This window comes from Passer domesticus, chromosome 5 (genome assembly GCF_036417665.1).
Source record: "Passer domesticus isolate bPasDom1 chromosome 5, bPasDom1.hap1, whole genome shotgun sequence".
Classification (NCBI taxonomy): Eukaryota; Metazoa; Chordata; class Aves; order Passeriformes; family Passeridae; genus Passer; species Passer domesticus.
This window is the reverse complement of record NC_087478.1, coordinates 30,051,802-30,072,931: the sequence shown is the minus strand read 5'-3', so window position 1 is coordinate 30,072,931 and position 21,130 is coordinate 30,051,802. Positions and strand designations below refer to the sequence as shown.

The 21,130-nt window shown below is 35.7% G+C and overlaps 1 protein-coding gene across 4 annotated transcripts in view; it reads right to left on the bottom strand.

The window, feature by feature from the left end:
- SLC16A7 (solute carrier family 16 member 7) overlaps positions 1-21,130 on the bottom strand; it is an 82,508-nt gene that overhangs the window by 31,704 nt on the left and 29,674 nt on the right. For 2 of the 4 annotated variants that reach the window (XM_064422524.1, XM_064422525.1), the window contains exon 2: positions 5,010-5,252. In XM_064422524.1, the coding sequence (XP_064278594.1) occupies positions 5,010-5,223 (214 nt within the window). In that variant the 5' untranslated portion in view covers positions 5,224-5,252. Of the gene's footprint in view, positions 1-5,009; positions 5,253-11,589; positions 11,740-17,643; positions 17,738-21,130 lie in introns of those variants that run through there. The other 2 variants (XM_064422527.1, XM_064422526.1) reach the window with 2 other exon arrangements.

The following is a 21,130-nucleotide window of genomic DNA, read 5'->3' as shown; positions in this document are numbered from 1 at the left end:
TTTTAGTGTTTTCTAAACATCTAGGAAGACATCTCTGTTTAAAACATGCATTGCTTCTGCAGAACACTACCCCACAACGTCCAGTTTTACTAAAACTCAAAGCCTTCCAAGAAATACAAGACCTGGCTGTATTACCCTTCACAGGCTTTAGCATTCAGGTCTTGTTTTTTTAAGAACTGAACTAATGTACCTTTATAATATTTTGTTACTCTTATCTTCATTTGCTAGTAAGAGTCAAAATGCTCTGTTCCTGTGAAACCTCATTACGACTCCTTTTCCTTTATCTGTGAGTCTCAAATTAACTTGACATAGATGTTTTTCATATATCTCAGGCTAAATGTGAAGTATTCCCTTATGGCCATGAAGAACTCAGAAAGTTAGTAAGTTCTGCTTTCAAGGGCACTCTAAATGAGGTTATTAAAATGCAACACTTTGCATATTCTAATGGGGAAAAACACTTGCCCCTGACAACAAAGGAGATATGACAACTCAAGAAAGCTTCTCAATCTCCATATTGATGGCCACTGGATTCCTTGTGCCAGTATCTATGAAACCGAAATTAGAAAATGTTATCAGGAAGAAAGAAAAGTGTAGGAACCCAGGTTCTGCCCAAAAGTGAAAATCCATAACCATCTGTTGTTTGTGTTACATGGATTTCACAACTGTCATCTCCACTGTGCATGCCATTTCATCTTCACAGCAATATCACCAAAACACCCACTGAGATAAAATCACAAATATTTTGAACATACCATATGATACGTTATTTTCCACATTAATATTAGACAAAGTCAAAATGAGGATTTGTCTATAGGTTACTTTTGTGCTGTCACATGAAAAATCCTTCAAGGGTTTGCTATTGTTTGGAAACACTTCAGACTTGAATAACTTATCAATATTGAAGAGAAAGGAAGATATTAAGTGCTACATTTTTTAAGAATAAGTGTGTTTTGAAAAATTATAATGGCCACACCATACACTTATACAGCATCTTTCTTCAAAAGCAGTCTAAATATGTGTTTTTAATTATTTACTCAGAAACATTATCCAGAATTTAAATGAAATTTTTATGTTTTCTGAACTTCAGACCAGTAAAACTGTCCCACAGTTCACAGCTGGGAATGGCTTGAAGGATTTATCAGCTCTCAAGCTAATCTTCATAACTCGATGTTACACCCAAAAAGTTCTTTTTGAGAAAAAAACCACACAAACAAACGAAACAAAAACCACAAACTGAAACCGTCCCTGGAAAATGACAGAAAAAGAGTTAAGGACCAGTGAGTGAACAAACTGCTTTTTCCCTGAGGAAATCTAAAGCTCAAGGTCAGCTCTGTCTGAAATCACCAGACCTGTCACATGGCTTTCATAGCTGCCACTGTGGCTCCTATCAAACCCACACTGAAAGCAATGAAAACATTTTTGCTGGAAACAGATCGAACTCTGATAAGAAGCTCCTTAATCACCTTTGGCTGATAACGCTGCACAAAGTGAGAGGTAAAGTTTTGAAAAAGAGAAGAATGAATCAAGAGACCTTGAGGTTAAATGTATTTGAACTTTTTCTTTAATTCCTTAATTTCTCTGTGTGTTGGAGCAGAAATATGACTCTGTAAGTATATGGATACATATATATTTTATATACATAAGACATACATGTACATGCATTTTATACACATATCTGTTCATACACATACAAGAATGCAGATTGTGCTTCCAGGATAACTCAACTAATTCCATTTTATTCCAGCTTCTGTCCTCCAGTGACAAAAGTCTGGTGGTCCCAATCTCAGTCCCTTGGGTGTAGGAATCCATCACAAACCCATCACCCTTAATTTAATGCAATTGACAGTCTCTGCTCAAGAGAGGCAGAAGAAGGAGTTACCATGGAGACTGAACTACTGCTCTTCTCCAGAGGATGCTTTTATCAAGCATGGCCTGAACAGTAGAGGCTGTGCAATACTTGTAACCTTAATCATATAGTGATGTGGATCTTGCTTTTTGGGATGCCTTTTTAGTAAACTCTAACAAATATCAAAAGGTTGGGGGGTGGGGGAAGAAGGAAGAGAGAGCTTAAGAAAACAAACAAACCAACCTCCTAAAACACAACAGAAAACAATATGAAACTGCATATTGTGCCAGATTGAGAGAGAAAATTAGTTTCATATTGATTTGATTTATCAGATTTGTCACCTCTGCCTGGTGCTTTCCTAAAAGGGTGAATGCTGTGCTTGACCTATTTGCTGGAATTAACCAGGACTGCAGGAGACCATATGGATTGCCAGATGGTCTGCTGTAATTTAATGCCATTTATTCTAAGTATGAAGTAAGTGATAAATATAATTAACATTCTTTTAGCTCCTCACTGGAGCTTTTTTCTGAGGCATTGAAAGGTAAGTTAATACCTTGTTGCAGAAACACAGATGCCAGCTAATTACTGCAAGAGGCTGCAGCCTCCAAAGCAAAAAGTGTCTGTACAGAGTCTAACTTATTCACTGACCCCACTGTGGTGATTAATAGGTTGAATGCTAAGCTATAATGAAGATGACAGATCTTAGATATTTTCAGGTTACTTTCATTAGTAGCATGATGACCAGTGTTCATTAGTAGCATGATGACCAGTGTTCATCGCAGGTGCACGTATCACACTCCATAGTAAACAATGCACCTTGTACTTGTGGCCTGAACGTGTATTTCACATTACAGCACATCAAATATGAAGAATCAAACCACCTTCAGACAGTAAAAACAATGAAGTGATTTCCTTCAGAAATGTTTTTCCGGATTGCTATTTCATATTCTGCCAGTGATTGTCTAAATGGCCTAGTTTTTAGGAAGTGGTCCCAGAGAAGCTTTGGCTTCAAAGAGTGTTTATATCAGGCAGGACCATCGTCATTCTCAGCATTTTAAAACCAAGCGTCTGTAACAAGATATCCAAACAACTCTGCTTACTGTTCCTGTGCTGATAATCTTTGTAGTAAACGGGGTAGGTGTTAGCAGAATGAATAGCAAACAATTTTGTAGTTTTTAATGTTGAAATACAAGTGGAAGTAGCAACTGGAAATCAGAACAGTCAAAGAAGTACTAGAGAAAAGGCAGAAATACTGAATCTTTTGTATTTAATAGGCAAAGCTGTGCACATTGAACCTTACAGATAAAAATGACCGCAGGGAAATGTCCTGAGATTTGTATGTGCACTGTCAATGAAACATGAGTGAACTTTGACCTGACAGAAATGGCATAAATGAAATGTTATGAAGAGAACACAACATAGCAGCACCTGCACTATAGAGCAAGCCTGCTTTACATTGTTAAAGGGGCTCAGGGTGACCAAGTCACAGCATACAGAAAGCAGAAAAAATATCCATCTTTCAACACCTGTGTTCTTCTCATGCAGATGGGTTCAGAACTTTGTTCAGAGGCTTCCACAGTTACTCAGGTACACTCCACAGTGCCAGTGCTGATGCATGCACCCTTAAGAAAGTGCTGCATTAGGGGGGGACTTGAATATGATGAGATATACCCTCTTTCACTCCACTCTTGATTGCTTCAAGTTATTTTTGGTGAATTCACTTGACTATTGTCACTGGTCCTATAAAATCCTTTATATCAGTAACTTACAATTTTCTATTAGTATATTAATAAAAAAGTATTAAAATATCTGAATAGATATTAGATAGATATAGATAGATATATTTTTTGATATTGATACCACCTGTTAAGATATCTTCATAAGGTCTCTGTGATTGACAGAATTTGAAAAAAAGATCAATTTTTCCATCCCATCAACTGAGGTGCAAAAGCTAATGCTATGATGGCTCCAGCTTAATTATTGTAGTCAGACAGGGAAAAAGGTTTGGAGAGAACAATCCAGATAGCCTGATCCTCTTTGTAGGCATGCTCCTTACTTCCTTGACTGCTAAGTCAGGTAGGGCCATTCATGTGTCAGAGCTTAGGGAGAATGAAATAAGAGATAAAAAAAAACTACCACTTCACTCACCCTTCAACAGATCATTTGCTGGACCTGACAACGCTTTACTTGACTGTTACACAGATACCACTTCTGAAAAATACTGGAGCGACACTCTTCAGTAATTAAAGTTTCAGTATCAGTATGCTATCAGCACACTGTTTTCAGGCTCTATGTCTATACATTCACACATACACATCTACATAAACACAGGTTTGTAAATGTATGCATTTAATTGCTCCATCAGTGCAAATAGTCAGATGCTCCAGGTGGTTATCTCTTAACATGAAAAGAAAGAGAAATGCCAGATCTGTTGCCTGAATTAACATAATTCACACCTTTGAACTGTCTAAGTGTTTTGTCTAAGCAGCAGCTAGCTCTCACCAATACTTAAAGGAGAATAAAATCCTGATAAAATGAAGAAACCATGCAGAATTTAACAAGTTAGTCTTTGGGGTTGATAGACACAAAGCCTGTCAAAGCAGATTTGACACTTAGTTATTAAACATAGCTTTATGCTTTAAAATCCTTTAACATCTGCCTTGTTCTTTACTTGCTTGCTTACAAGAAAAAAGGTATCAGAGAATTTATGCTCACTGTTCAGTCCCAAGAATAAGAGTGTCTGCGTCTTAGCTGTCATACAGAGGGCATGTTTGAAACATCACTCTTAGGACAAATAAGGACCAGATGTAAACCCCCTGTCTACAGAGGAATACCTGTGTCTCATGAATGAACCCTCATTGTTGTAATAATTTTCTGTAATTAAGCTTCATCATTGGATGTACTGAGAAATCTCACCAAGGCAGTGGAAATTGACCAAATTTACCCCTAGACCCAGAAGAAATTATTTGAGCATTGATTTGTTGCCAAATTATACTCCTGAAAATTGTGAATTTAGGGAAAAATTGCAAAATCTTTTTTTATCCAAATTACCTAAATCTTAGGTACAGGAACAAAGAAAAGCCCCAATGGGGAAATAATGCTTTAAGACCATATGAAAAAACCAACCAAGCAAAGTAATTTACTAATTTCATGAATGTCTTACCTCCTGCATACATGACAGCCAACATTATCGATGATATCCAAGCTATCTCACTATATGATGTGTGGAAGATCTCTTGTATTTCTTTGAAGAACACTGTGATGGCTTTGGGGAAGGCATAGGAAAATCCAATGGAGATAAAAGCCCCAAAGACCACAACCCATCCCCAGCCTCCATCAGGAGGTGGGTAATCTGGTGCTCCTGTTGCAGGTGGCATTTTTGGTCTCTGACTCTTCTCCAACTAGACTGAAAAACAAGAAAAGAAACAGACTGTCAATTTTTTTTTCCTTTTTTCCCATATCAAACAACATTATTTAATAGTCATCTATCATCTAGTCATCAGGGAACATAAAAAACCCTTGGAGTAAAGATCAATTTCCAGCTTTCATGAGACCACAGCACAAGAGTACCTGATTTTAGAAGAAAAAGCTGTTCTGCAAAAATACTTGTGGCAACAATATTTCCAATAGCCTAGTCAATATGTGGCAACTGTTAAAATTTACTCATCTCAGTCAGTGAAGTTGTATTTCGAATTGGTCACTTATTGCAAAGTGACTAGTTTGCATGGGTTAATTTATGTAGCTCTACAATCTACAGTGTGGAGAAGAAACAATGGAAAGAAGTTACACGTAAATTACAATTAAATGCTATAAATAAGTGTTAGTGAGATTTATTGGTACCACAGCAAAATCATCATCAACACCACAGAGGAACAAATTGCGAACATCTGAAAAGCAGAGATCTAAGGAGATATTTAAAATTCCCTGTGTATCCATAAAATAAATATGTATTATTAAAATTCCATATTTTACTCTTAAGATCTTGATATTTTGATGTTGATATTACTTGCAGGAACAAGCTGGAGCTTGATGGTACCAATTTTGCTGTTTCCACATATTAGAAGACATCAGGAAGCTTTCCACAGCTCTTCTATAATTTAGAATGGATCTTAAGAGCTGCCACCACAATGATACTTTACAGAGATTGTAAGAGGTGTAGCCAACACATTCAGGCAGCTCAAATCCACACAAAACTTCTAAAGCCTGAAATAAATTTCATATTGCTAATGTCATCCTGATAAAACCTTACTTTTTTTACATTCTGCATTAACTTTTTTAGAAAATATGTAGTGGTGAAAATCCATTTTTTATTTCTGAGATGTTTTCCACTAACAAATCCCATTATTATTAAACACTGGAGTCCACTGTGTTTTTTTCTGTGTAATCCAGCCTACACATACAGTATGAACTGCAAATTCTTTCCTCCCCACTTCTTTCCTGGGCATTTAGGCAACTTATTACTCTTGTTTGGTCTCCTGCCATACTAGTATTCAAAACTGCAGATCATTACAGTGAGTAGGTTGCTGTTATGCTTATGATTACCATCAAGCCTCTACATTATTTCTTCTGTGCCACTTACAGCATATTCCAATTTCTCACAGTAAACTGCATTAGCACAGGGAGTGAGATGATTACCTTAACAAAAAAAAAAACAACAACAACAACAAAAAAAACAACCACACACAAAAACCAAACAAAAAAAAAAACCAACTGTGTCAGCGTATACTTATCTATTGGGACAGTGCCTGGAGTACTTTTAGAGTAAATGCCATGTAGCACTGCATGCAATATATGCCACAAAACAAGCAAAATATTGTTTTTGAGATTACTTATTAGTAGGCTAACCCTGTGATAGAAACCCAGTGTACTTTTGATTCTCCAGCTCACTGAAGCTGACTGTAGACATCAGCTACAATCTCATGCAGCTGGCACACCTCTGGGGAAAGCTGAATCAGTGACTAAAACATCAGGCTTTTAGGCAAAATTTTAAAAGTCCAGGTAGTTTGGCTTCTGCACCATATAACTGAGATTTCCTGCTGGCAGCAATAGGTATCTATTGCTCTGTACACAGAGCATATAAATCTCTTTATATGCATATCCAGAAAGAACGTCTGGTATGTACTTTTGTTTCTGCTTATCCCAGTATCAGTTTAATGTTAGTCCACTGAGAAAATTCAGAGAGAAAAACCTGGACCTGTCACTAGAACAAGTTGGACAAACAGAAACAATTCTGATTGCCGAGACTTAACTTTGTGAACACTGTTAAACACTACTTTATTTCTGCTAATAAAGATCCATTACAAGGAAGAGTATCTCAGAAAGCCCGCTGTAACTTAGAGCACAAATAAAAATGATCAACTGCATGCTCAAGAGCACAAACCCTCAAATTTGCCATAAAAAGCAGGATGCTATTTCTGTGAGTTAAGTGGAAGTAAAGAATGAGAGTTTGCCATCTATCCCAGAAAAGCTATTCTGCTCATCTGAAAAAACCTTTGGTTGTTTAATGAAAAAAGGTTAACTATTGTTTTCTTACACTTCAAAGGCTTGAGCATATTTGTTTTCATATTTAATATTCACATGACAACACTTCTATCGCTATTATAAATTTTTGTGACGGCAAACAACATCAACACATTGCTCTTCATAAAAATGGAAGGGGCTTATCAATTTACTGAGGAAGCACTCTTTTTCCTAAAAATAATACAAAAGCACTTTGAAAAATCACAGCCACCACATTAGTTAAAAGAATGCTGAAGGTTTCTGAATGTCATTAATATTTTGGAGAGATCCCACTACATCCACCCCTTTAGGGTAGAAGAACAGGCTCTGACAGTTCAGTGCTTTCCTCCCTTTAAAAGTTTCACAGTAAATTACAGGAGCGTTAAGGAGACAAGCAAAGGGGCAATGCCTTAGCCTAGAGGCACATTGATGCAAAGGCCACTGCACCATATAACTGTAGTCCTGTCTGCCAACCTACAGTGGGCATAAGGCTGTCACAAAGAAGAGCCTGGATCATAGTATCTCACACCTCCTGTTTATTCCACAAAGTAGATCTAAGAATAGTTTCCCTGATACTCTTTTATGACCATCATGGCCAATATTAGCTCCAGTCAATAAAAGGTGAAGAGGAAAAAAAAATACATGTTTGTACCAAGGTGAAAATAAATGTTCATTTTCTCACAAACATTAAATCAAACATATCATACATGCTCAGGACATAAAGTGGTATTCTCCTGTAAAATCTGCATTTAATGTCCTGCTGCAATCCCTGAAACTGAATCCCTCCTAAAGAAGTCTAATTCATTAATATACCCAGCTCTAACCTATGCCTAACTAGTAATATTTGAGTAATATAGGTAGCATTATGACAGCTGCAAAATCCATCAGCAACTAAAAAACCCCAGGATTCTACATTAGTAGACACAATTGTTGATAAAGGAAGAAGCAAAAGATGGAGGAATGAAGCAGTGATAATCAAAATGCCTTTTCAGAAACTCTTATAGGTTATTATGGGCTGAAGAATAAAAAGAAATATGGCAGAAATCATAAAAAGAAGCATGCGAGATGATGTTCACGTGGAGGACATAGGACCAGACCAAAATAAGAAAAAAAGAAACAGCACTTGAGCAAATAAAGATCACCACCAGTGTTCTTAGTCAGTCATATGAATTCTGTCATGTGCTTAAAGCTAGGCAGGGAGCATTGCTCGTACCTATGCCTTTATAGGCAAGCAGTGGGCGAGGAACACTCCCTGCCCTTCCCAGGGAAGCAGCAGGGGAATAGCGACTGGAGTGGGTCCTGAGTGATGCCATCAATCTCACTTCTCGCTGTCAAATACACAGAGATTCCTCAGCCTTTACATACTCTGAGTCAGATGTGCACAAGGATTTTCTCCTAAGCTCTTTCTAGTTCCCCTGTATAAATCCCATTTATGTAAGCAGAACAAGAATGCAGTTTACTGTGATAGGAGCTGCATGCTTCTGCTAACAAATAACAGGAGAGAAACAAGAGGACACTTTTATAACACCTGATAAGCAACATTTTTATTGCTATTTTCATCACCTTTGAACTTAATTAAGCATATGAGAACTAGTGAATAAAAGAGATAAAGAAAAAAATGGGAGGAGGAAGGGAAAAGGATAGATGTGAAAGGAAGGAGAAAAGGGAGAAAGAAAAAAGGAAAAAAGTAGCAAGCAAGCAAGAAGGTCAAACTAAGAGCAAGTGCTACAAACAAATAATGTATCTTGATATACCATGCATTGTAGACTTCAGTCAGTTATTATCAACCTGTTCAAAATGCTCATGCGCCTACCAATGCTTCATTAATATTCTGCAAATGCCAGCTGCCAGAATCAGCTATCAATACAACAGCTTGTCAAAGACCCTTCTGAGAAGGGTTTATATTGCTCTCCTGTTTACTAAGACTCTGATTTTACTTGGAGTTTTAGGTTTTTTTTCTCTGAAAAGTTAGAGTAATTGTTTGTTTGCTTGCTAGCATTTTGTCTGCCTTGTCCTCAGTATGCCCCATCATCACTTGACTCAGCAGCCACATGTCCCAGAATATAAGAACTGGCATGTAAAAAATCTGTCCCCAGCTGCTGTTAGGATAGTAGAAATACTTCACATTTGTGTACTGCCCTCCAGTTCCAGACAGTAAGCCAAGAACTGCAAAAAGCTTTGAAAACTTGAGCAAAATCAATCTTATAACATCCCTGTGAGGTGCCTGAGAAATATAATCCACTTTTGGACATGGGAAACAAATGTGTTAACAGACTGAGTGACCTAAGTATCATGTCTTAAGATCAGTGTCAGAGCTGGCATGTAGACTAATGTCCAAATAAAACATGAGTTATGACTGAGATTTTTAAATACATGTTTATTTTAGAATTTCATTAAGTAGCCAATGCAGATTATTTGTACTGCTTAATACTAGAGCTAGGAGCTCAGGTGGGGTACAATGTTTGTTTTATAGGTTTGAATAGCCTGCTGCTCCAACTTACCCTTAACACATTAATTACACTGCTGTATTTGAAATAAATTACTTTGTAGAAGCATTAGAATATAATGACTAAAATAAGAATTATACTTTTGTCAAAGATCCTTGGTAAAATTCTGTAAGTTTTTCCATTTCAGTTAACCTCTCTTTAATGAGTTCTAAGCAGGATGGCAGAATAGCAGGTACCATCTCATCAAATGGTATTGCCTCACCAACTTCTATAAGTTATTGTCATAATCTTAGGAACAATTTTGAGCCTTTGAGGCAGACATATACAAATCATTTTTTCAACTGTCTAGGAGGTTGGCAGAGGCAGGCTCCATGAGGGAAGCAGAAAAGAGGGAAAAGTCTCAAGCTGTAAGATAAAATGAGAAATCCCTGTAACTTTCTTTCTTCTTAGGGTCTAGCATTTCAATGGACTGATTATTAGGAACAGCATCAACTGGGCAGATAACTGGATGCTACAGTAAAAATTGTTTGCTGAGCTACACTAGGATAATCACAGATCTGAGCTGTGGGAATATTCACAGAACCACAGAACAGGCTGAGTTGGAAAGGACCCACAAGAATCAAGTCCAACTCTTACCTCTGCACAGGACACCCCAAGACTCACACCACACACCTGAGATTTTTGGGCAAATACTACTTGAACTCTGTCAGGCTGGTGCTGTGACCACTGCCCTGGGGAGCCTCTTCCAATGCCCAGCCACAATCTAGGTGAAGAACCATTTTCTAATATTCAACCTAAACTTCCCCTGACACAACTTCAGGCCCTTCCCTCTGTCTGTCACTGGTCACCACAGTGGAGAGATCAGTGTCTGCCCCTCCTCTTCCTCATGAGGGAGTTGTAGAGCACAAAGGTGTCCCCTCAGTCTCCTTTCCTCCAGGCTGAACAGACCAGGTGAACTTGACCACTCCTCATACATCATTCCCTCAAAGCCCTTCATCATCTTTGTTACCCTCCTCTGGACACTCTCTAATAGTTTAATGTCTTTTTCATACTGTGGTGACCAAAACTGCACACAATAATCAAGCAGAAGCTGCATCAGTGCAAAGTGTATTTGATGGTCTAATTCAGTTTGACCAAGAATTAAAGGCACATAATGGAATTCCTTTCTTCCTCTTAGAAGACTCAAAATGGGATTACTGACACAGAAGTGAGTCCTGAAAGATACTGCCCTATAAAAAGCAAAAACATAAATTATGCTGTTAGTGTAATTAAAATTCCATTTGCAATACAGCCAAAAGTTATTACTAGGTCAGTAACTAAAGGGAGGTTTTTACAGTACTGGAATCTCCATTTGAGAAAATTATATTGTAAATATACTGGAGTTGTTACATCATTGAAATCAGATTTGGAGCATTGCTCAGTCAGTAATGAGAGTACTAACATAATCTGTCAAAACTAATATTAATTCTGTATTTATAATTAATTTGATTTTTGTTGCTGAGTTTGGTTTTTTAGTTGTTTTTTTTTTATTTTAAACTTCATATGTTGTACACATTCTCCCACATTCTCCTGGGAATCCATTATCTGCATTCACAGTCACAGTCATGAGTTGGACTTCCATTCATCATCTCTTCTGTTACTACATTTTTCCACTGTTTTTAAGGGAAACCTATATGACTGGCTTACTCTGGATGATTTAACACCTACATGATGAGAGTTAAGCAAAATTAATTCCAACCAAAGTGATTGCAATTCTGTTTTAATTACTTCAAAAAGACAGTCAATAGAATATCTAACCTAAAGAGGTTGTCACTCCGCCCAAATTGAAGTGCACTGAAATAAACTGTTGATGGCAAAATTGAAAATGCCAGTGATCCAGTCTGAAGAATTAATCAAATTTAACAATAAGCTGATTGAAGTTGATTGAAGTTGAAAAATTCTGCAGACCTGAAAAAAAACAAACCACCAAACTAATCAACTTTTCAAAAAAACCCAAATCAAAACTTTCTTCTGACATTAAAGAACTAGTTTTAATAAGCTCAGCTAAACCCTTTATATGTCAAAGCCCTAGCTCCCTACACTCTACACTGCAAGAGTATTGATAAACTCATTAATTAATTTCTAACCACTCTTAAATTCTAGCACTACTCCCTCATATTTAAGTATGGTGGTTACCAGCTTGACAACTTATAGGTGCTTGATATTTTAACTCTCTTTAGATCAATATTGAACAATCTTTGGTAACATTAGCCTTTCAACTACATCAGCACACTCATCTTCTCTAAAACTCACATTGAATAAATGTTTTAAGAAGAAGACTTCCCAAAATAACAGAAGTCAGGTAAATTTGGAGTTGTGTGTTTGATATGTACTTGAAGAATTCTGATGTTTGGAAGTGGTGAGTTATAGATTCATGAAAATGTAATATTTTATAAATGGAAGAACTACTATTTAAAGTCAGTGTTAATGGAGTTATCTGCATAGCTGTTGAAAATTGTTTGAAAAATAAATAGCATAATCTTTCTAAAGCAGCAGATTTTCCATTATCAATAATAACAGATATTAATTTTAATACCATTCTTTCAATACTAATCTGTAGGAAAAAATATCAATTATGGGAAAATCTAGCCTATTCTTAGGCTACCCACTACTTAATATTTTTTAAATCTGAATTTGTATATTTTTACATGAACATGCTATTTGGAAGTGGCAATATTTAATTCATTTATTGCTGGAGATGATATTCACATTCACGTATGAGCTTAATATTTGACATTAGGAAGATGCAATAGCTTCCAATTGAAATTCTGCTGATATTATTTCTGTAAACTTTATGAAAGTTACCCTGCGCTCGTGCAATCAGAACCCAACCCTTGGCTGTCTTTTCTGCTCCAGTATTATGGTCCAATGTACTTTTTGTATATGTCCTACCACTTGTTTAAATCCCAGCCCGAAAGAATAATCTCTCACATAGTGAGAAAATATTTTTCTTCTATCCTCGCACAACACATGACCCCCATCGATGGAAATAGTTACTAAGGTTTAAGTCTTAGTGACAACTACTTAGATTATATAATAGGAAGTAAACTGATCTGGATTCTGTTCCTAAGAGCATATGACAGGGAATATATAGAAGGCCAAGGCTGGAAAACAACTCCAGACTGCAGAAGTTTATACAGGGTTCATATTTCATTTATTCCTGCCAATGTGGAAACTGTTACCAGTTTAAGATATTTTTCTCTATTACTAATAAAATGGACAAACTTAGGAATGCTTCTGATGACAAAGTCTTTTGGAAGTGTGAACTGGAAAAGCTAATGAATTATAAATCACTTTTTAGCAAAGCTACAGTTATCTTACATGCTTTATAGAAATATAAGTAAATAAGGCAAGAAGTAAAAGGGCAGAAATATCAAAACTTACAATGTGGAAAAGACCTTTTAAAACAAATTACTTGGGGACCACTGCATGTTGGAAAAACCAGCAAAACTTCTGCAATTTGGGGTGTCCACTATGAAAACCTCCCCAGATTTTAAGTAATAAGTAAGAAATTTCAAACATTGTGTGAAAGTAGAAGTAGTAAGCCACCTATTTGTCTGAAATAAAATTAGAAACAGAGATAATTGAAACTGCAAAATCCAATTCATTCAACTGTGTCTTTAAAAGCTTGATGAGCATGAGCTCTTTCTGCCAGCAAGAGTTAAAATGTGAGCCACTGAATCCAAACACACTATGGCCAAAAGTAAATTAATCCAAAAGTCATTCTGGAATTACTAAAACATATTAGGTTACATATTAGGTTTGAAAAAAGAAAGAGAAAAAGAGGGAAAGAAGAAACGAGAGGGGGAGAGAAAAGAAGAATGGAAGGGACAGAGAGAGAGAAAAAGAAAGAAAGAAAGAAAGAAAGAAAGAAAGAAAGAAAGAAAGAAAGAAAGAAAGAAAGAAAGAAAGAAAGAAAGAAAGAAAGAAAGAAAGAAAGAAAGAAAGAAAGAAAGAAAGAAAGAAAGAAAGAAAGAAAGAAAGAAAGAAAGAAAGAAAGAAAGAAAGAAAGATTTTTCCCACTTATATAATTTAGAAGAGATTGAATTTTTTTATTTATTTATTAAAAAAAAAAACAACCGTTTTAGAACTAAATCAATGTGACTTTGCAAAACAAAGTGGAAGAATTACAGAATGTCAACATTATTCTCACAGACACAGCTAACCAAAAGTTTTTTTAAATCAGAGGCACTAATTTTCATCAATTTTCATCGCATGACCAGTGATAGCCATGGCTCTGAAAAAGCAAAACGTGACAGCAAGTTATGCTCCCTTCTCCAACAGCTTCCAGTTCCTGGCACATAATCACACAGTATCATGTTAGGTACTAACATGGTGCTTATGCTTGGGACCAACCAGGGGCCATCCCTGAAGATGCACTGGACATTTCTTAAGTGCAGAAATCAGATGCTAATAGCACCTTGAGGACTGTGCAGGGGAATTTAACTTCTCTAACCACCTATCATTAAAGTCAAGAGCTATGTCCAGCCCACTCAACTTTCTATCTTTCTTATGCTGATATTTATGCTGGTAAGAGATCATAAAAGAAGGTCTATTTAATAACCCACAAATTTGAGGAAACAGCTAAACAAATGGGGATGCATACATTTACATGGGACAGTGTAGTACTACACAGACACACTTGCTATTTCTTGATGACTAAACATGGCTAGTAGGAACAGAAGAGCTCTGTTAGCTCAGTATCCCATTGAGGGAACTTAGCTCTGTTTGAGTTTCATGGCATGGTGCTACATAAAATAAGTACACGTATGATGTTTATTTGTCCAGTCTGGAACATAATGATAAAAAACCTCATTTGAAGTATGCACCAAAACTAACATAATTTAGGTAGTGGCAATGCTCTAACATAAACAAATACAGGGAAGGAAGAATTTGTGATTGTATTTGATTTCCATGGGAAGGAAGAGGATGTTTAATCACAAACTTACTATGTACTTTGTCCAAGTGTTAATGAGATGACCTGCTGATATATATACAAAACAACTTTAAAGACCAAGAAGGTTTAATCAAATTCTGACACGTATTCCTCCACCCATTGTAAGAAATTGAGCATGGGGAGATCAAAAAACCTCTCTTGATTATTACAGAGGACACTTTTTCCTAACACAGAAAGTACACAACATCCAAAGAGTACAACATATTGCTGTTGCTGTACCTCTTAGAGAACAGTTCTACAATGCAACAGCAAAAACATTCTTCAACCAATTTCCAGCAAGCTTTAGAACTTACCAAGGGTTTTATGTAAATCATATTGTTTATACATGTATCATTTGTAACTTTTTTACTCTGCCACTTACTAACTCCTCATAGAATACCCAGAATATATGCATGAAGCCTGCAGTTCTGCTCTGGCACAGTGGCACTGAAAAGTTGTTTGGTGTTTGTCAATACACTCAAGGAGATGACCAACCACTGAAGGATTTGTGAGAAGTTCTAGATCTTTCTGAAAAACCTCCCTTCTCATGCTGACATCAAGAATTTCTGAAGAATCTAGAAATCAATTTTTTCCTCAATTTTTTGGGTCATGTTTTCCATCTTTGAATCTCCTATTATAGATTTTCCTTTTAATCCCAGCACTATGGATTTAAGTTAATACCATCTATTTTTCATTTCATTTACGATGAGAAACAAAAGACTTCTGGAACATAAGCTTTTTACCAGAACTTACCAGCTATCTCAGCTGGCTATGAAAATGCTCCTTTCAAAAGTTAAGGAAAGAGGAACTCTTTTTCTTACTATGGACAATCTATATATCACTGTCTGGGTTACAGACCCAAAAGGTAGACCAGACAGCTGAAGCCCTGAAGTGCAACAGCCCGTTAGTTATGGGATATGAACTTGCTCATGCATTAGCTGTGTTTTAGCTGGCAAACATCTCATTTTGCTTGACAGAGAATATGGGGTAGCAATGCTTCATTGCTCGAAAGCAACTTGATAAATTCACTACAAGATTAATTTTTGTTGAGTTACGCTGGACTCTTAAATGCTGAAACTTTTCCCACATACCAAAGTGCTTTGCTCTACATAATCCCTCTTCGCCAAGGCTATACCTATGTAAACAGACTCACAAGCATCAGCTCTTAAATTTCTGTATCAACACAAGAAAAGCTTTACACTTCAGATTATTTTTCTACAAACTGAGATAACATAACACTCCTTATTCTCATTATTGAGAATATAGAACAATAGAATTCAGATACTCAAAATTTGACTATAATAGCTACATAGAAACAGTAGTAGAGTTTACAAAAATATATAGCAAATGAGACAAGAAATATGAAGATCTCTGTGGTACTTACATCTTTGCATTTAGCAAAAGGGCACAAGAAAAATATTCACAGAAGGGACTAGTTAAGTCACATTTACCACAAAGTTTAATAAATCAAGAATAAACCATATCCAGTGTAGGGCAACGAGCATATCAATCTAAGAAATGAGTCTGTTTTCCCTTTCAGGACAGAAGTTTAATCAGTTCAGAGGCAAAACATTGAGCTGTGTTTTTCCTTGTAAAAAGCACATATACATACACATTTGTTTGAACTCAGCTGAAGGCCCATGTACTCCTAACAGTTTAGACAAACTTCCTCAATGCAAAATTGTTTGTAACACATAGAAATGTGTGCAGCACACTCCACACACCTATTCATATTGTCTTGATAACAAAACAAAGAAGTTGGAGTGGAGTTGTGTAAATCTCAAGGTTTTTCCTTAAAAAGCAATACAATGCTGGAATTCAGAGCCTGAGCATTATAGTCCTCTGAAGACCATTTCCAGTCTTCAAGACAGTGATATTTTTCTTAGTGTACAAAACAACTCTGGAATGTGTGCATTTTTCTAAAGCCTTTAAAGACACCTCTTTTAATTATTTTCATTGAAGTCTTAAACTATTATCTCCCCACGCATAGGTATGCATAGACTATGCAAACACTTCTTATACATAACCTTTCACATACAGCCCAACTGACTTCAAAGAGGAGTAAATGGATTTGAACTCCATTCAAGTTTTATTTAGCTAGATCCTTTCCCAGTCAATAGCTGCAGATGAAACAGCCACTACATCCTGGGATGACTAGGTTTAATTATGATTTTTTTTCTCTGCAGATTCTTCTCCAAACACACTTTCCAATACTTCTCTTACTTCTCAAAATATTACCAGATAATAGTGAGGTGTTTCTGAGGGGAAGTTGTTATTGTAATCTGATTCAGGCATAAAATTTATTTTCTATACAATCCCAGCATTATTACTTCATTTTCATTATATTTTGCAATTTGAATATTAAACATGGAATTTGGGTTTGTCCTTTTTCTTTTCTTCCCTTGAAGCTAAACATTGTGAAATTCATCAGTCAATAAAACGTGTATATGAAAAAAAGAAACACTGTTTCAACAGAGTTGAAACAAACTCTGCCCTAATGAGCTCCAAATAAATCTGTATGGCTTTTATGTATAGAAAAAGCATGGGTTGTTTCTTTCCTTTTTCCCTAGTATAACTTATTGATTCTAAAACCATGTCTGTAAAACGTCACATGCATTTATTGCACCCTTACATGATGAAAGAAGCATATGATTGAAAAACGTATTAAGTTTGTGCCTGTGTATATCAGGAAATGGTAGAAAGTATACAGAGTATAGTGCCTGTGGAATGACATTTCAATGCACAAAGTTTTTTTATTTGGCCTTTGTAGGGAAAAGTGTGACTGGCCCCTGCATAATAAAGATGACTGTTAAAAGATGCAGCACTGATAAATCTTGAAGTTTTAGGAAGATAAAAAACACAGTAATAGAATGTACCTGTTCAGATTTCCAGAGCAAGTATCAGAGAGCAAAAAGATGAAGTAAAGAGTGCTGCTTTCATCTTCAAAATGTGAGTAAAGCTATAGCTCCTCTGCAAAACAAAACAGGATTTTGAGGTGGGAGCACATGAGATGTTATCTAGCTCTGGCTATTTGAGTCTTTCAGTTGGCTCTAGCTTCTATCTGTTCTGCATCAGACCCAAACCTGCAGTGTAGGGTTAGTCTTGAATACATTTCCAGTGCATATACATAACAAAAGAGCTATTATTACTATCCATGACAGCTGAGAATATTTTAAATGGTACATTAACACAAAGTACTATTTAATTTCCACTGATCAAAAAAAAGCATAACCTTTTCCTAGCACCATCCCTAAATAAGACTATCTTTTTCATATGCCAGTTCACAGATCTTTTTACAACCATTAAAAGGAAAAAAAAGTAGAAATGCAAAGCTGATATACAAATTCTGAATGAAAGTTAATAAAATGTTTTCTAATACAGGCTTCTTTATTCATATTTCTAGAAAAGACAGGGTGGGCATTCCAGACCTTACACATCAGTACAATAACAGAGCAGAAATGCAATAACAATTAATGCAAAAATCTGATTTTGAATGATGGCAAAGTTTTAAGTACTTTGATATTTTTCACACCCCACATTTGAACATGCAGGTAAGTGGTGGTTTCTAACAAGTGGATGATGTTTAGGTATCTACCTCCTGCAAAATAAAGCATGAGTGCTCACTGAAGTTTAAAAACAAAAGGCTCCCTTGAATTTCATTTGGATTTGATAATAACTCTCATGTAGAAGGCTGTCCCACAAAAACAAAGATAAAACCTTTTTAAAACAGAACAGGTACTCTAACAATTGAATTGTTCTTAGATATAAAATTAATAGATTGAAACTTTGCACTTAGAATATTTATGCTGTCATACTGAATTTGTACTATTAGAAAAGGCAAACACAGAGCTACAATATAGTTCTTAATAAGAATACTTGACCAAAACTGTGACCAGAACACCGTAAGAAAACATAAATACAAAACCAAACAAACGAGAACTCTTGTCATATAAAGTTGCATGCCTTCTGTGATCCAGGAAAAAATACATAAAACAAAGCACCTCCTTTGAGGCACGTAGGACAAAAAACACATGTAAAGCTAAAGCAATACTTCAGCAGATTTAAGGTTAAGACTGAGTGATTACTCATTACTTAGTGCTAAGCAGATGTATTTCAGACCAGTGGCAGAATCAACTAATGTAAATTTTTCTTTTATGAATGCTCTGGTTCATCCTGATTTCTTAAAATATCAAGAAAAACAATTTTCAGGAACAATGGAATATACTACATCTCTCTGCATTTTTCATTGTTATGGGTTGCTTCTAAGCAAGTTTTGGAAAAGTGCATTTTCTGAGCCTTGAGTCACTCATGTTCACCCTCTGCAACACTTCTATATCATTCACTGAAATTCACTGTATTTTGGCTTCTGCATAAGGAATGTGTCTGAAGCTCATTGGAACATATGTTAATGCAGATACTGTGGAATTATTTAGTGTCTTGTTTATTTGGTGATTATAATAAAAACATATTTACAAGTCAACACAGTTTGAAAGAAAATCTTTACAAACACTATCTTCCTCTAAAAACCTCAGAGAGCAAAACAGGACAATATCCTATGTCAATAATAATTATATAATATCAAAAAATCACTCAAAATTGTGAAAATTACTTAGCCATAGTACTGATGTTGACATAAATGGAAAAAAAGGTTGTACTTAGGCCTCCCTCATAATCACTTAAGGAATAAATAACTTACCATTACATAGTTCACATTCCCAATATATGTAAAAGTCTTTATGATAACCTATGCACACCTACACCTCACTTCAATAATTTTTTTTGTCGGTTAACAGAGCAAAGTGATGGTTTATTAACTTCAGTATATCCTACATACCTGCTCTGATATGAAATAATGTCCTATCACCCTGCCATGTGCTGCCAAATAACTACAAAATCATTGGTAATTGCCAATAAAGCACTTGAAATAAAGTACTTATTTAAGCACAACAAAGATGGTTATAGGGCATATTTGCGTCATGGGACTGACATAAAATGGCTCCCTAACAATTCAAGATGGAGTCTTTATCCCTATCAATCACAAAGAAAAGATGCATTTTATTAACAAAGCATTATCCAAAATAGAATTTTTATCTCCATTCCAGGATATTACACTTCACAGAAGAATTTGCATACAGATAAATATAATAGAATTTAAAATAATAATTAGTCGTAGATTTTTGTTTTATCTGAATATCAATGCTGAGGAGCTGAAAGTGAAAAATATGCAGCCTTTCTGAATTACAATGTTCATTTTATAAATCGCCTAATGTATCCAGCACAGGAAACACAGAGCAGAGAGATGTACTAAGTCTTTGCAAGTCTACATCAGCTCTTCATTTTTGTAACATATTTCTACTCCAGTATGAGTTGATTGGTTTGTATCAAGTTGATTGACACATTTAATTCCTCTTTTTTTGAGAATTCTTGCTTTTTCATAGATTCCACTGTATTTATTCTTTTATCTTAATGATGACTTTTTCATTATGTGTACTTGTGATGTACCAATACTATTAAGTACACACCTGAAAACTTTTAATTATATGTCTGACATACAAGCACAATCTTCCAATCAAGGCAATGACTTGGGTTTCTGGTGACCTGGACCCATTCTCTCATTCTGCATCAAACTTGTCTTGTATTTTTAGACAAGACTTTCATCTCTCAATTCCACATAGAGCTTAATAGCATGCATATTTCTATTTGTATTTCAAACAAAACATTTAGGCTCAAGACCTTCACAAGCTGGTTGTTGATTACAGTTGTCTAATGTCTGTAGAGGAAAGACAGTCACTTCAGGAAAACCTAAAGTCTACATATCCACCTCCAAAGTGACAATTTCTCCTGCTTACAGTACATTTTGTTAGTACTTGTATTTTTAGCAGCCAAGGAACATGAGAGCATTTTCTTCAAAATAGAACAATTTTATCAAGATCAACTGATGTCTTCCTGAATGGTGTCAGAATTAAAACTTTCTCCTGAAAGAGAACAAATGTTGGCTAGAATCTTCTTGCACAGAAAGCAAACTTAAACATTAAGAAATGTCCCAATTATTGTCCACACACCTAAAAAAGGAACTATACACGTCACTTAACAAAACCAACAGTGTGGCACACTATTTAACATGTAAACTCTAAAATGTAGAACAGTCCAGACTTAAAAAATTACCTTATGTTTTTTACATAATATACCCAATGGGAGCAAAACATCCAGCATAATAAAAGCTAGGGCATTTCTGACCACGCTAAAAGCAGAACTTTAGCTCTATAAGCCAAATAGGAAAAGAAATTTAAGAGCCCTCACTATTGTACAGCAGTTCTTTGAGGTTCTGATTACTAGAGTTTATATGTATGCTTAATTTTATTA